This window comes from Arvicola amphibius, chromosome 4 (genome assembly GCF_903992535.2).
Source record: "Arvicola amphibius chromosome 4, mArvAmp1.2, whole genome shotgun sequence".
Lineage (NCBI taxonomy): Eukaryota > Metazoa > Chordata > Mammalia > Rodentia > Cricetidae > Arvicola > Arvicola amphibius.
Window position 1 is genome coordinate 146,076,043 of NC_052050.1, and position 12,674 is coordinate 146,088,716.

At 46.1% G+C, this 12,674-nt stretch overlaps 2 protein-coding genes across 5 annotated transcripts in view; one reads left to right on the forward strand and one right to left on the reverse strand.

Moving 5' to 3' along the window:
• Positions 1-618: 618 nt before the first annotated feature.
• On the reverse strand, positions 619-5,577 carry Tm2d2 (TM2 domain containing 2). Its single transcript, XM_038326901.1, has 4 exons — positions 5,242-5,577; positions 4,794-4,881; positions 2,859-2,974; positions 619-1,302 (listed from the first exon to the last, which is right to left on the reverse strand). Exons 1-4 carry the CDS (start codon positions 5,463-5,465, stop codon positions 1,089-1,091), a joined length of 642 nt encoding a protein of 213 aa, XP_038182829.1. The 5' UTR covers positions 5,466-5,577; the 3' UTR covers positions 619-1,088.
• A 388-nt stretch (positions 5,578-5,965) lies between these two features.
• The window catches only part of Adam9 (ADAM metallopeptidase domain 9), a 63,498-nt gene continuing 56,789 nt past the window's right edge, over positions 5,966-12,674 (forward strand). For all 4 annotated transcript variants that reach the window (XM_038327447.1, XM_038327448.1, XM_038327449.1 and 1 more), the window contains exon 1: positions 5,966-6,200. In XM_038327447.1, coding sequence (XP_038183375.1) covers positions 6,104-6,200 — 97 coding nt within the window. In that variant the 5' untranslated portion in view covers positions 5,966-6,103. The remainder of the gene's footprint in view (positions 6,201-12,674) is intronic.

Here is a 12,674-nt window from a genome sequence, read left to right on the forward strand (position 1 = left end):
ACACAAGCGTTTCCTCCTCTCTCCCCGCAGACGTCCGGACCCGACCCCAGCAGTCAGTACCCTCTAAGCAGGCATACACTTTTCTTTCTAAGGGCATGCGTTCCTCATTTTTTTCTCACCTGATCATGCAGGAAAGTGTTAGTTACTTGTACAGAATCCTTTTCTTTTTAAAGACACGGTCTCACTATCTCAACCAAGCTGTCCTCTAACTCGCAGGTCTGCCTGCCTCTGTCTCCCAAGTGCCACAAATGAAACGTATTCTAGCTTACGTAGTCTTTTTAAATCACTTTAAATATATGGGGCCCATATTTTAAAGGCTGACTAAAATGGGAAAATACTAATTTTAGATAGGACAACTCTGTTAACTCATACATGTCTGCCATTGTTGGACTTCAGAACATAATTGGAATGAAGAAATTACTGTCTCTAGAACACTCCAGCAGCCCAGAGTCAGGGCAGTGGCACTTGCACTGTGATGGCCACGGGCCGAGCGACGACTAGAGCAGGCAGGCTGCAGGAAGACCCTGCACACTCAGACCACAGCTTTCATTTCAAATGTTCACCCTTCAGCAAAAGGCAGGTTTTGAACTTCATTCTCCACTGGAAACACACAGCAGATGAGGTTTTAACACTTTATTCTGTAATTTAAATTCACAGAGTCAGAATTTTGGTGTGTATTAAATCCACAGTCTTTTCTATATCATCTGGAGATTTCTTATTGGCACAGTTTCTGACTGTGGTTAGAAATTCAGGGTCACGATAGGCTGTGCATGGATAAACATGCACTTCGTTTATCCTGTTGGGTGCCCCTGCTCCACACGACTCATGATCCAGCCACACACAATGGAGCACTTAAGATGATCTGTGGGGAGAAGTCATTAGTTTGCTAGTTTGTACATGAAGAAAGGTACGACTGGACTCCCACGACACTGCTGGCCATTTCTGGTCTGCAAGGTAAGGTTTGGATTGAAAAATTCAGTCCGAACTTCTAAAGAGAAAAGTGTTGCTCTGAGGAGGATTTGGAGTTTGTAATAACTGGGCGGGCAGCCAAGCACTTTTATCCTAGCCAGCACGGGACAGCAGCAGCTTTAGTATACAGTACACCAGTTGCTGCCATCACTGGGCATCAGCCCTCCAGTGATGAGCAAAATCAGGTCGACAAACCACCAGATCCCGAGTCCTCCCAGGGTCAGCAGCTTCCCGACGGCTGTTCCAGTGTGCCCCAAACAGAACCGGTCGACGCCAAAACATCCCAGGAAGAAGGAGTAGAGCAGCGTGGTTATAAAGTAGTGTCCGGTGTACCTGTGTGGAGGGAGGAAATGTCTGTCTCATGACAACCGAAGGGACCGTAATGAAAGAGCAAAACTGTTGGCTGTGCTGCAGGGGCCTCTCACCCTGCTTTGGTTCTCTTGAAACATTCAGTCAGGTGTGGCTACTTGGGGGGGGGCACAAAAATGCCTCAGGGGAAAAAGCCAAACAGGTAGCTAATTACACTCATGGGTCCTAGAGAGGAGGCAGGGCTACCACCCTACTGGGCCACATGGGAAGGAGAACGTGGTGGTCAGGATAGGAGGAAGGGGTAGGTCCAGGTTGCAATCTTTGCTGGGGGTGTTGCAGGAAATCCAACAAGACAGGACAGATCAGCAATTTAGGATTGGCTACTTGAATAACTAGCAGCTTTACGCTACATTCAGTGTGGGCTCTAGTGGCTTGACACATGACCTGGGATGATTATGGCAAAGGAGTAGTCTCCTGGGTAAGACAACCACTAGATGGCTCAGGGCATGAGTTGGCATATTTAGGACATGCTGACTAGGTCCTTTGCTAACACTGAATTTTCTTGGAATGGGTAGTCTCTCTAGAGACATAAAAAAAAGTTAACTATAGTATAACAGACTCTTGTGAGTGCTTCCTTATTTCTAGTTGCTCTTGCTAAGATAGGAAGGGACTTTAAGAACAGAAAGGGGCCTGGAGAGATGGCTCAGTGGTTAAGAACACTTTTGCTGCTCAAAGAGGAGCCAGGTTTGGTTTCCATCAGTGACATCAGGTGGCTCACAAGCACCTGGACCAGATGCCCTCTGTTGGTCTTCGCAGGCCCTGCAGTCAACAAGTGCAAACCTAGCCACCACCCCACCGTGCGCGCGCGCGCGCGCGCACACACACACACACACACACACACACACAGAGTTAGACTAGCCTAGTGTATCACAGACTGTGGTAGCTGAGAGTCTGGGGGCCCGTGGCTCCGCTGGCTTCCTGAATTCTTTTCCAAAGGAACCATCTTTCCTTGAGCTCCTTTTATCTGCTGACCAATCTTTCCACGTCAGTGAGAACACTGGGTTGCAGGTGCCAATGTTACTACACATCACTAAGACTTCTTGCATGAGCTAACGGTCTAAGCGGGGTCTGTATCTCTTGGGAGAATTACACCACATTTCTTTAGGATCAGGTGATTTCAGCTGAGGAACCCCCGAATTTCTTTGCAAAACCTTGTTCCAGAAGTCCTAAAGCAGATTTCACGGGCTGGTTGCCGGTTGGGAGTTCTGAAGCTACACTGTCTGGCCCAGGGCCTGCAAGCTGGGACAAGGGGGCAGATGGAAAGAGTCAGAACCCACAACTTCTGCTCCTAGCTGTTGCAATCACGCTGCCTCAGTCAGTGGGCCGCACACAGGAGGAAGCACGGGCATTCTTTAAAACTTCAAAGAAAAAGTCTCATCAGCTGGCATCTCCATTACCCCCTTTCAAAGTAACAGCTGTAGCTAGGGGTGTAGCTCATAAGCGGAACACTTGCTTAGGAGGTGTACTGGGTTCAAGTCCCAGCACCACACACGCAGTACAACAATGAAAGTAAAACTTACTTTATACAGGGCTTATTCTCTCGAAGAAAGGCCCGGGGGCCGGCACACTCAATTCCATCCAGGGCTCTGCACTGGACTGCAGTGTGTTCCACATCGCTGTAGGCCTGACCCCCAAACTGTGGAGAAGGAAACACAAACACACGCGCATATTCACTAGTAAAAGCTGCTTCAGTTCTGCTAATAATTCTAGCACGACTCAGCAAAACTCTCAAAGGCACGGAATGCGGTGAGGACCTCAAGTGACTTAGTCCAGTCTAACTGTATACTGCTTTAAATAAACCTTGCTCTTCCATGACTGGCTTCTTCAGAATAAAAACAAACCAAAAACCTTAACTGCAGAGATGTACACAATGGTTTGGTTTTCTTGTATTTACAGGCACACAGTGAAGCATTTTCTGGGAATTGAGATGTCAATGCATACCAAGACATCTGCTGTAGATTTACTGTAAATGAACAGAATTAGAAATAATATAGACTGCCACCTGAGGACTTCACTTGGGCTGCGCATGGTTATAGGTTTCTGAGTCTATCCCTACCACTTATAAGTTTAAGTTCGAGCCCAAGTGGTCAGAACCTGGGTATTACCCTTTGCTCAATTCAGCTCTGACAGAGAGAACAGCGTCACGCAGTCTTACCCGTACCCTATTATTGCTTTCCCGCCCTTCCCCTGTGTTCCTCAAAGTGAGGCTGGAGACAAGGATGCTCACTTCTCAGCCTTCCAAGTCCTGCTTATCCTTAAGGGCTGCTGGCTGGGGGAGATTTTCAATCTTGTGACAGGATACATTCAGCTTTTAATTAAAATAATCAAAATTAAGTTATCTCTATGCAATGTTTGTCATGCTTTTACCAATTACCAATAAAATGAAATTTCAATGTCTTTAAAATATTTCTCTACATACAGTTCAATTAAGAGATGTCCCCTCGGTTATGGTATTAGAGTGTTTATTTCTTTGGGTCTGAGGTAGTAAAACAATGCTTTCCTCATAACTCAACACCAGGTTGAACCCTGCATTATAACAGTGTTGAGTCGGTAGTGCAAGGTACACGAACCTCTTAGGTGCGGGCTGAGCACGGTGATGCGCACCTGTATCCTAGCACCAGGAGGCTCAAGCAGTGGGATCATGAATTTAGGGCTAGCTTGGTCTACAGAGTGAGACGGTCTCTCCAAAACAAAACAGACAAACCAAAATCACAACAAAACTAAAATCAAACCAACCCAAAATTCAATGGGTTTTGAGAGACCAAGTAGGTACACCCACTTTAAGGATACTAATGTCTATTTTTGTGGACAAGTTCAACAGAACCGCTATATACAGGCTGCCCATGCATGCTTCAGCATGGCCAGGGCATAAATTTCATACATTCATTTTTCGCTGTCTTCTCTCCAGGCTGAGAGGCCACTGCTACCAATGCTACCAAAGTCTTCTCTGGAATGCTTTATCCTCACACAAAACATTACTGTCAGACCCCAGTCACTTCCTAAGGGCATGGGGCTACCCGCCTTCATCACCTGCACGAGCAACTTGTTCCAAGTGCGCCTGTAACCAAGAAAACCCAGTTCAGCATCACCGTTCCAAAGTGCACGGTACCTTTCCCTCGTTCTTTTAAGAGAAGGCATGCTTTGAAAGGACAGGTGACATTTTAGCTTCAATTTATTAATATCAGTGGCGAAAGGCACCAATACAGGTTGGGTTTTGCATTTGGGCGGCTTGGGCACAGTCATTGCTAGTTCCCGAGGAAAGCATGTGCTATTCAGCCACTAAACCTTGGTCAAGCTGGACATCTCCAGCAATAGTTATACGGATGGCGTTCTCAAAAAAAAAAAAAAAAAAAAAAAAAAAAAAAAAGCCTCTTTGTATGCCCTGATGGTCTTTTGTAACAGCTCTCAGCCATGCTTCCCACGAAGAGCGAACGGACAACAAACAAAAACCTCACCTTGAGACAACCATAACCAAGCTCTTGGGACGCAGTTGCATTTCCAACGTGATCCACTGGGGCATCACAATCTACAAACTCGTCGGGTCTGCAAATCATCAAGACCATCATCAGCCCCCTTTACCAACTGCTATGCGAACGCACACAATCCTAGTTATTTTCCTTTCTTCTACACTGCCTCCTTCCTGCACTGGGACTTATACATGCTAGAGATGCGATCTACCATTGCGCTACATCTCCAGCCCTCTAAATTTCTTTTTTAAATTTTGAGACAAATTATCCAGGCTTGCTGGCTGGCTGGCCTTGAACTCATCTTGTAACCAAGGCAGAAGAAAGGGTGCTCGAGAGGCAGGGTATCCCGGAATCACCTCCCCCAGGTGGAAGCAGCCATCCCACCCAGCCGGGCCCGATCCCCGCTAGGACTGCCCCCACGACCCCGTAAGCTTACAGGTAAGAGCAAAGGATGACCGGAGACTGGGGGTCGCTGTATTCCCAGCTCGGGGCTGCTGGACCCTCCGGGTGAGCGGAGCCTGAGGGTGTGAGATCCACTTCGGCCGTGGCATTAAACGAGTGGCTCCGAGAGACGCAGTGCAGCAGCAGCAGGTTCCCCAGCAGCAAGGCCGCCTGGCCGCACAGCAGTAGGTAACTCACAGGGCAACCTCCCAGCACCATCTTCCCGGGCCGGTCCTAGAGACCTGGCCTAAAAACAAAGCCAGGCCGCCACGACCGACCCAAGACCCGCGCTGTCAGGCCTCTGCGTCTGCGCGCAGTTCGCCGACACACAGCCAACCGGTGCGCAGCTCGACGTCCGGTCCCGCCGCTGCGGCCAATCAGAGGCCCCCAGAGGAGAGGGAAGGCGTGAAACTTCGCCCCGCCTCCCAGCTGACGCTCCGTTCTCTGCTGTGCGGGGGGCGGGGCTCCTCTTAACTCCGCCCTCCAGTCGACTCTTCGCTCTACAGGGGGCGGGGCTCCTTCTAACCCCGCCCTCCAGCCGCCCCTACGCTCTCCCGGACCGGCTGCGCGGGCGGAGGGGCGGGACAGACAGGCACGCTCGGGAGCCGCCGGCGTGGAGTAGGCCACCGTCTCACCGCAGACTGTATTTTCCTTTCGTCCGGAGCGAGCGTGGTTGGGGTGGGAGGGAGGAGTGCCGGAGCGGGCGGGAGGGGGGGGGGGCTGCGTCAGTGCCGCGCGCGTGCTCGCCGTGGGCGCGCGCCCCGCCAGCCCCTGGGGGCCCCCGCGAGGTTGCAAGGATGACCGAAGGGGCGGAGGCGGTGGCGGCGCGTTGAGCTGAACCTGCAGAAGCCCTCGCTATGGGGCGGCGCGCGCTCTCGCCCCCTGCCTCTCTGCGACTAAGGTGGCTGCTGGCGTGTGGCCTGCTGGGCCCGGTCCTCGATGCCGGGCGGCCAGGTGGGTGTCGGGGGGTGGGGGGGACGGTGTTCCGGGAGCAAGCGCGTCCTGGCTGGGCGCTCCCGAGTGGCCGGTGGTGCGGGCTGCGAGGTGGGTGGACGGGCTCCTGGCTCCCGGCGACCCTGACAGCGCTGACCCGGAGCCCGGCGGCCGGCTGCCCCGTGGCCGTGCGCTCGCCGCTCCCTGGCTACGGCTAGCGCTTGCGGGTGGTGAGGCTGTCACTGGCCCTGGGCTGGGAATTGGAACTTTAGCTTCAGTCCTATCAGAATTTGAGATTTGACGGTCGTGGTCTTAGCGCGGACTCACCAGTAGTAGGTCCGCTGAGATTTTGATGGAGGAGAAGGCGGGTTTTCCTTGAGCCGTTTTTGTTAGAGTAAGAATACTTAAAAAAAAAAAAAAGAAAAGAATAAACGAAAAGCTACATTTCTAGAGCCCGTTGTTTAGTCTTTCTAAATCTGGACAAAGAATCACTGCTCTGTTTAACTCAGGCGATTATCGAAAAAAAATGACTGTCGACCAATACGTTTGAATTGTGAAACTTCCCGTAAATATGTAAGATATTTATATTGGAGATGATGAAATGGGGGTAGAAACACCCCACCAACGTACTAGTTTCTTTCTGGAAATAAGTTATCTATTTTATCTTTTGTATTAAATTATTGTTTGCATGGCTGAGTTATTTCTACTAGCGCCTGGAATGTGCTGGACAACGGAAGGCTTTTCCAAATTCTTGCCTTCAAAGGTGATGAGTGAAGATTTGAATGCAGGAGAGCTGACCTTCACCAAACTAATTACATTGTTTCTTCTCTTTGGCTTTCTCTTTTAAATTAAGTTTGCTTTCTGCTGTGTTATAATACTGAAAATATCTGACTAGGACGCTGGGCCAGATCGGTTCTAGATGCTGTTCTAGATGATTCACACTATCGATAGGAAAGGGTCTGAAGGCTTAGTAATCTCTAACTTCGTGTGTTTGTCAGTATAAATCAGACTATATTTTCAGTTCGTGTGTATGTTTATTATTACACATATGCGTAAAAATGAATGGAATACCCTTATGTTCTACAATTGTGGCTGCAGTGGACCGGCTGCTCACTTATACAACATTTATCAGACTCCGAGTAAACATCATCGCCGATGCTTTTGGAGGACCAAAATGTGGCCATGTACTAAGGTATATTTGAGATGTTGAATTTTTTTTTTTTTTTTTTGAGAAAGTGCTTTTTGAACTGAGCTAAACTGGTGAGCAACTGTCAAGTTAGAGGGGAGGGATCCATTATAAATGTAGAATTTTTTTTCCTTTCCCCAAGGGTAAGTGGTGTGAAAGAGAATACCCTGTGAGGAGACAAGGGAAGTGTGAATGTGTGAAAGTGAGCAAGGGAAGGGAAAGTGGAGGGAGGAAGACACCAAGTGTAGGACCTTGGGTAGTAAGCTAAGGAGTCACACCCACCCTGCACACTGGTCTGGGAAGTGATGGATTTTAAGGCGCATGGCAGTCAGATTTTCAGCTAAAACATTGAGAACACAATGGAAGATGGACTCTAGGAGGGAGAGGCCAGAGAGCTGGAGCCAAGATTTGAGGTGCTGGCACTGAGCGCAGTGAGTCAACTCAGTTTCCTGAAGTGAACGATCTCTCCCAAATCAGCTGAGTTTTTGGAATACAGGATGTTTAAAACGTCAACCGAGACATCCACACATTAGTTAGGTTGGGGGCTAAGCTGGTTTCAGTAGGATTTTTAACTGGTTTTGGTAACATTGTGCCCACGAGGATTTAAACAGTGGATTCAAATAATTAAAAAAAAAAAACAAAACAAAACTTGGGGCCAACAAATCTAAGGAAATCAGATGTGTATGAAGCCTCTCAGCTTCTTTTTTATGTTTTTCTTTTTTCCCTGAGACAGGGTTTCTCTGTGTAGCCCTGGCTGTTCTGGAACTCACTCTGCTGAGACCAGGCTGGCCTCAAACTGAGAGATCCACCTGCCTCTGCCTCCCAAATGCTGGGATTGAAGGCGTTGCGCCACCACCACCCAGCATTTTTTTTTTTTAATGTAATGTACTGAATACAATATGTAGACCAACCCCGATTTCTTTTAGAAACTCTGGTGTCCTGAAGAAGCTGTTTGAAAGCTTGCTCACAGCAAATAATTGGAAAATGAAGTAGATCTAATAGTTGGAACTGAGGTTCACGCCATGCTCATTTTCAGATGTCAAGCATATTTTTAAAAATAATTTTTAAAGCCGGGCGGTGGTGGCGCACGCCTTTAATCCCAGCACTCGGGAGGCAGAGGCAGGCGGATCTCTGTGAGTTCGAGACCAGCCTGGTCTACAAGAGCTAGTTCCAGGACAGGCTCCAAAGCTACAGAGAAACCCTGTCTCGAAAAACCAAAAAAAAAAAAAAAAAAAAAAAAAAAAATAATTTTTAAAATTAGTATATAAAACAGTGGGTTTCATTATGACAGTTTCATGCGTGCTTATCATTGTACGTTTTTTCATCTTCTGACTCATTGTCTTCTCATGGTCTCCCTACCATAGTTTCCTTCAACTTTCATGTCACAGATGGGTAATATGTCTATATATGTACATAGATGTATTAACCTAGATTTCACATATGGGAGAAATATGTGGGACGTTGTAGTGTCTTTAATTTTCGAGCGTTTCATTCAGTGTTTTGAATATACTCAGCCCCATTTCACCCTCTAGCCCCTCCCAGACTCACCTCCTGTCTCCCTGTCCTCTCCCAATTTCCTGTCCCGTGGCATATCTTTCAGGAGTGAGTAAGGCGGAGGGGAAGGGATGAGAACAAACTGTGATGACATTTATGAGGATGCCAAGATGAAACTTGCTTCTTTGTGTGCCAACCCCCAAGATTAATATTATTTTAAAAAAAGAGCAAAAAAGGGAGCTAGCCTGAGAAATTCATGTTCAGTCTTCACACCTGTCTCTTTCCTTTCCCCTTCCTCCCTCCCTTTGTTTTTTGAGACCCCTGAATGGCTCCCCACTCATAGAGATCTCCCTGTCTCTCTCCCCTGAAGAGCCAGTGGTCCGTTTTGGACTATGCTGTCCTGATTGGGTTTGTTTTCCTTCATCTTAACTTACTGCTAGATCTTACGATAATTTAAAAACAAAGCGTCTCTACAAAACTTGTTACATTGTAGGACAATCCTACAAACTCCACTTCCAAATGTTTTGTTTCCTTTGATACATTGTTCTTGGAATGAGATTTTTTTTTCCTGGTTTATCTCCCCTCTTCGTGACTACCCTTTACTTTTAGTAGTCCCCCAGGCAGGCAGAGCCCAACCTCTCCTTATGAACCTCTGTGGCACAGTCAAAGACTGTCACAATCACATTCTTGACCTAGAATTTCCAACCCTAGTTTGAAGAGGGGAATTTGGTGTTGCTGGTAAATATGTTTGAGGACACTGCACAATTGTGGAAAAGATGTCAAAAGGGGCAGGTTTGCTTTAAGAAAGTGTGTGTGTGTGTGTGTGTGTGTGTGTGTGTGTGTGTGTGTGTAAGGACCACAGGAGGCTGTGTTGACTGAGGGTATGTTTTATTGAGTACTTGCAGTATCTGGGTAGGAAGTAGCTGCTTTGGTTTCAGCAATTTAAATTCCTTTCTGGAGGGCCTTAAATTCTTAAGAGCATTACATTTTCTAAATGATTGGCGTTTTTCCCAATGGGGTACTTCAAGACAAAAATAGCATTTTGTTTTCTTATTTGGGGATAGGATCTTTGAGATAAAACCCAGAATGAGCATTCTCATTTTAAATAGTTACCCATCTCTCTTTAAAGACAAGCAGATAAAGAAGCACTAGTCAAGACAGATACCAGTATAGAACACAGCAGCAGAAAGGCAGTAAAATGTGCTCTTGAAGGACATAGTAGCTGAAACACATTGATTTGGGATTGGTCCTGTGACTAGCAGGTAGGGTTTAATTACAGTCATTTCCCTTCAGGAGTACTTGAGACAACAGATTATCTCACTCACCCTGAATGTGGAGGTTTATCTTTTAAGGGGAGTACATAAAGGTGGCTATTTGTTTAGGTAATAAGCAGGAAGGTGAGAAGAAAAAGGCTCTTGGTGGTTTGCTATACCAGTTTGTCTTGCAATTAGGTAGAATTCTTTGGAAGATTTTTTTTTTCTACCACAATTGCTTCTACTTCCTCAGAAACTCACGAGAATCCTGAGTCAGAGGAGGCAAGAACGCACACCCTTTCATTTACTAAGTCTCCAGCCTTTACGTTTCTCGTTCAACTTTGATTTTTCTTCAGTTCATGTCCCCTAGTGTCCTTATTTTCAATAGTATGCTTATTCTGTAGATTCTAATATCAAAGTCTGTATACCCCAGAGAATCTTAAGATAAGCCTACTAGGATTTCTTGCCTATCCATTCTTTTTTTTAAATTTTATTTTATTGATATTTATTGAGCTCTACATTTTTCTGTTTCCCTCCCTGCCTTTCCTCTCCCCACTTCAATCCTCTTCCAAGGTCCCCATGCTCCTAGTTTACTCAGGAGATCTTGTCTTTTTCTACTTTCCACTCCCCATGTAAATTAGATCCATGTATGTCTCTCTTAGTGTCCTCATTGTTGTCTAAGTTCTCTGGGATTGTGGTTTGTAGGCTGGCTTTCTTTGCTTTATGTTTAAAAACTTCCTATGAGTGAGCACATGTGATTATTGTCTTTCTGTGTCTGGGTTACCTCACTCAAAATGATGTTTTCTAACTCCATCCATTTTCCTGCAAAATTCAAGCTGTCATTTTTTTCTGCTGAGTAGTACTCCATTGTGTAAATGTACCACATTTTTCGTATCCATTCTTTGATCGATTAGGTTGTTTCCAGGTTCTGGCTATGACAAACAAAGCTGCTGTGAACATAGTTGAGCACATGTCCTTGTGGCACGATTGAGCATCCTTTGGATATATACCCAAAAGTGGTATTACTGGGTCTTGAGGAAGATTGTTTCCTAATTTTCTGAGAAATTGCCACACTGACATCCAAAGGGGCTGTACCAGCTTACATTCCCACCAGCAATGCAGAAGTGTTCCCTTTTCCTCACAACCTCTCCAGCATAAGTTGTCATCAGTGTTTTTGATCTTGGCCATTCTTACAGGTGTAAGATGGAATCTCAGAGTTGTTTTGATTTGCATTTCTCTGATGACTAAGGATGTTGAACATTTCCTTAAGCGTCTTTCACACATTTTAGATTCCTCTGTTGAGAGTTCTCTGTTTAGGTCTGTACACCATTTTTTTTTTATTGGATTATGTGATCTTTCGGTGTCCAATTTCTTGAGTTCTTTGTATATTTTAGAGATCAGACCTCTCTCTGATGTGGGATTAGTGAAGATCTTTTCCTATTCTGTAGGCTGCTGTTTTGTCTTGTTGACCGTGTTCTTTGCTTTACAGAAGCTTTTCAGTTTCAGGAGGTTCCATTTATTAATTGTTTCTCTCAGTGTCTGTGCTCCTGGGGTTATGTTTAGGAAGTGGTTCCCTGTGCCAATGCGTTCAAGTATACTTCCCACTTTCTCTTCTGTAAGGTTCAGTGTGGCTGGCTTTATGCTGAGGTCTTTGATACATTGGACTTGACGCTTGAGTTTTGTGCATGGTGATAGATATGAGTCTATTTTCATTTTTCTACATGTTGATATCCAGTTATGCCAGCACCACTTGTTAAATATGCTTTCTTTTTTTTCATTTGATATTTTTTGCTTCTTTATCAAAGATCAGGTGTTCGAAGATGTGTGGATTCATATCCGGGTTTTCTATTCGGTTCCGATGGTCCTCCTGTCTGTTCTTTTTTTCTTTTTCTTTTTTTTTTTTTTTTTTGTTTTTCGAGACAGGGTTTCTCTGTGGCTTTGGAGCCTGTCCTGGAACTAGCTCTTGTAGACCAGGCTGGTCTCGAACTCACAGAGATCCGCCTGCCTCTGCCTCCGGAGTGCTGGGATTAAAGGCGTGCGCCACCGCCGCCCGGCCTCCTGTCTGTTCTTATGCCAGTACCAGGCTGTTTTCAGTACTGTAGCTCTGTTGTAGAGTTTGAAGTCAGGGATTGTGATGCCTCCAGAAGTTCTTTTATTGCACAGGATTGTTTTGGCTATCCTGGGTTTTTTGCTTTTCCAAATAAAGTTGATTACTGTTCTTTTGAGGTCTTTGAAGAATTTTGCTGGGATTTTGATGGGCATTGCAGTGAAGATTTTTACTTTTATTGTGAACTGTACCCCACCTCTGCCTGGTGTTTAGCGTTTTAATTTTAGTTTGTAAAAAACTTTTGAGATAGGTTCTGACTGTGTAGCCTTGGCTGGCCTCAGACTCACAGAGATCTACCTGCCTCTGCCTTCTGAGTGCTGGGATCAAAGACTTTAACCACCACATCTAGTGTTCCCGGTGGTTTTTAATTGGAGGCAATGTTACCTCCTACACCTGCAGGCACATGGACACTTGAGTGGTCAGAGCTAACATTGCTGGCATCTGGAGAGTGGAGG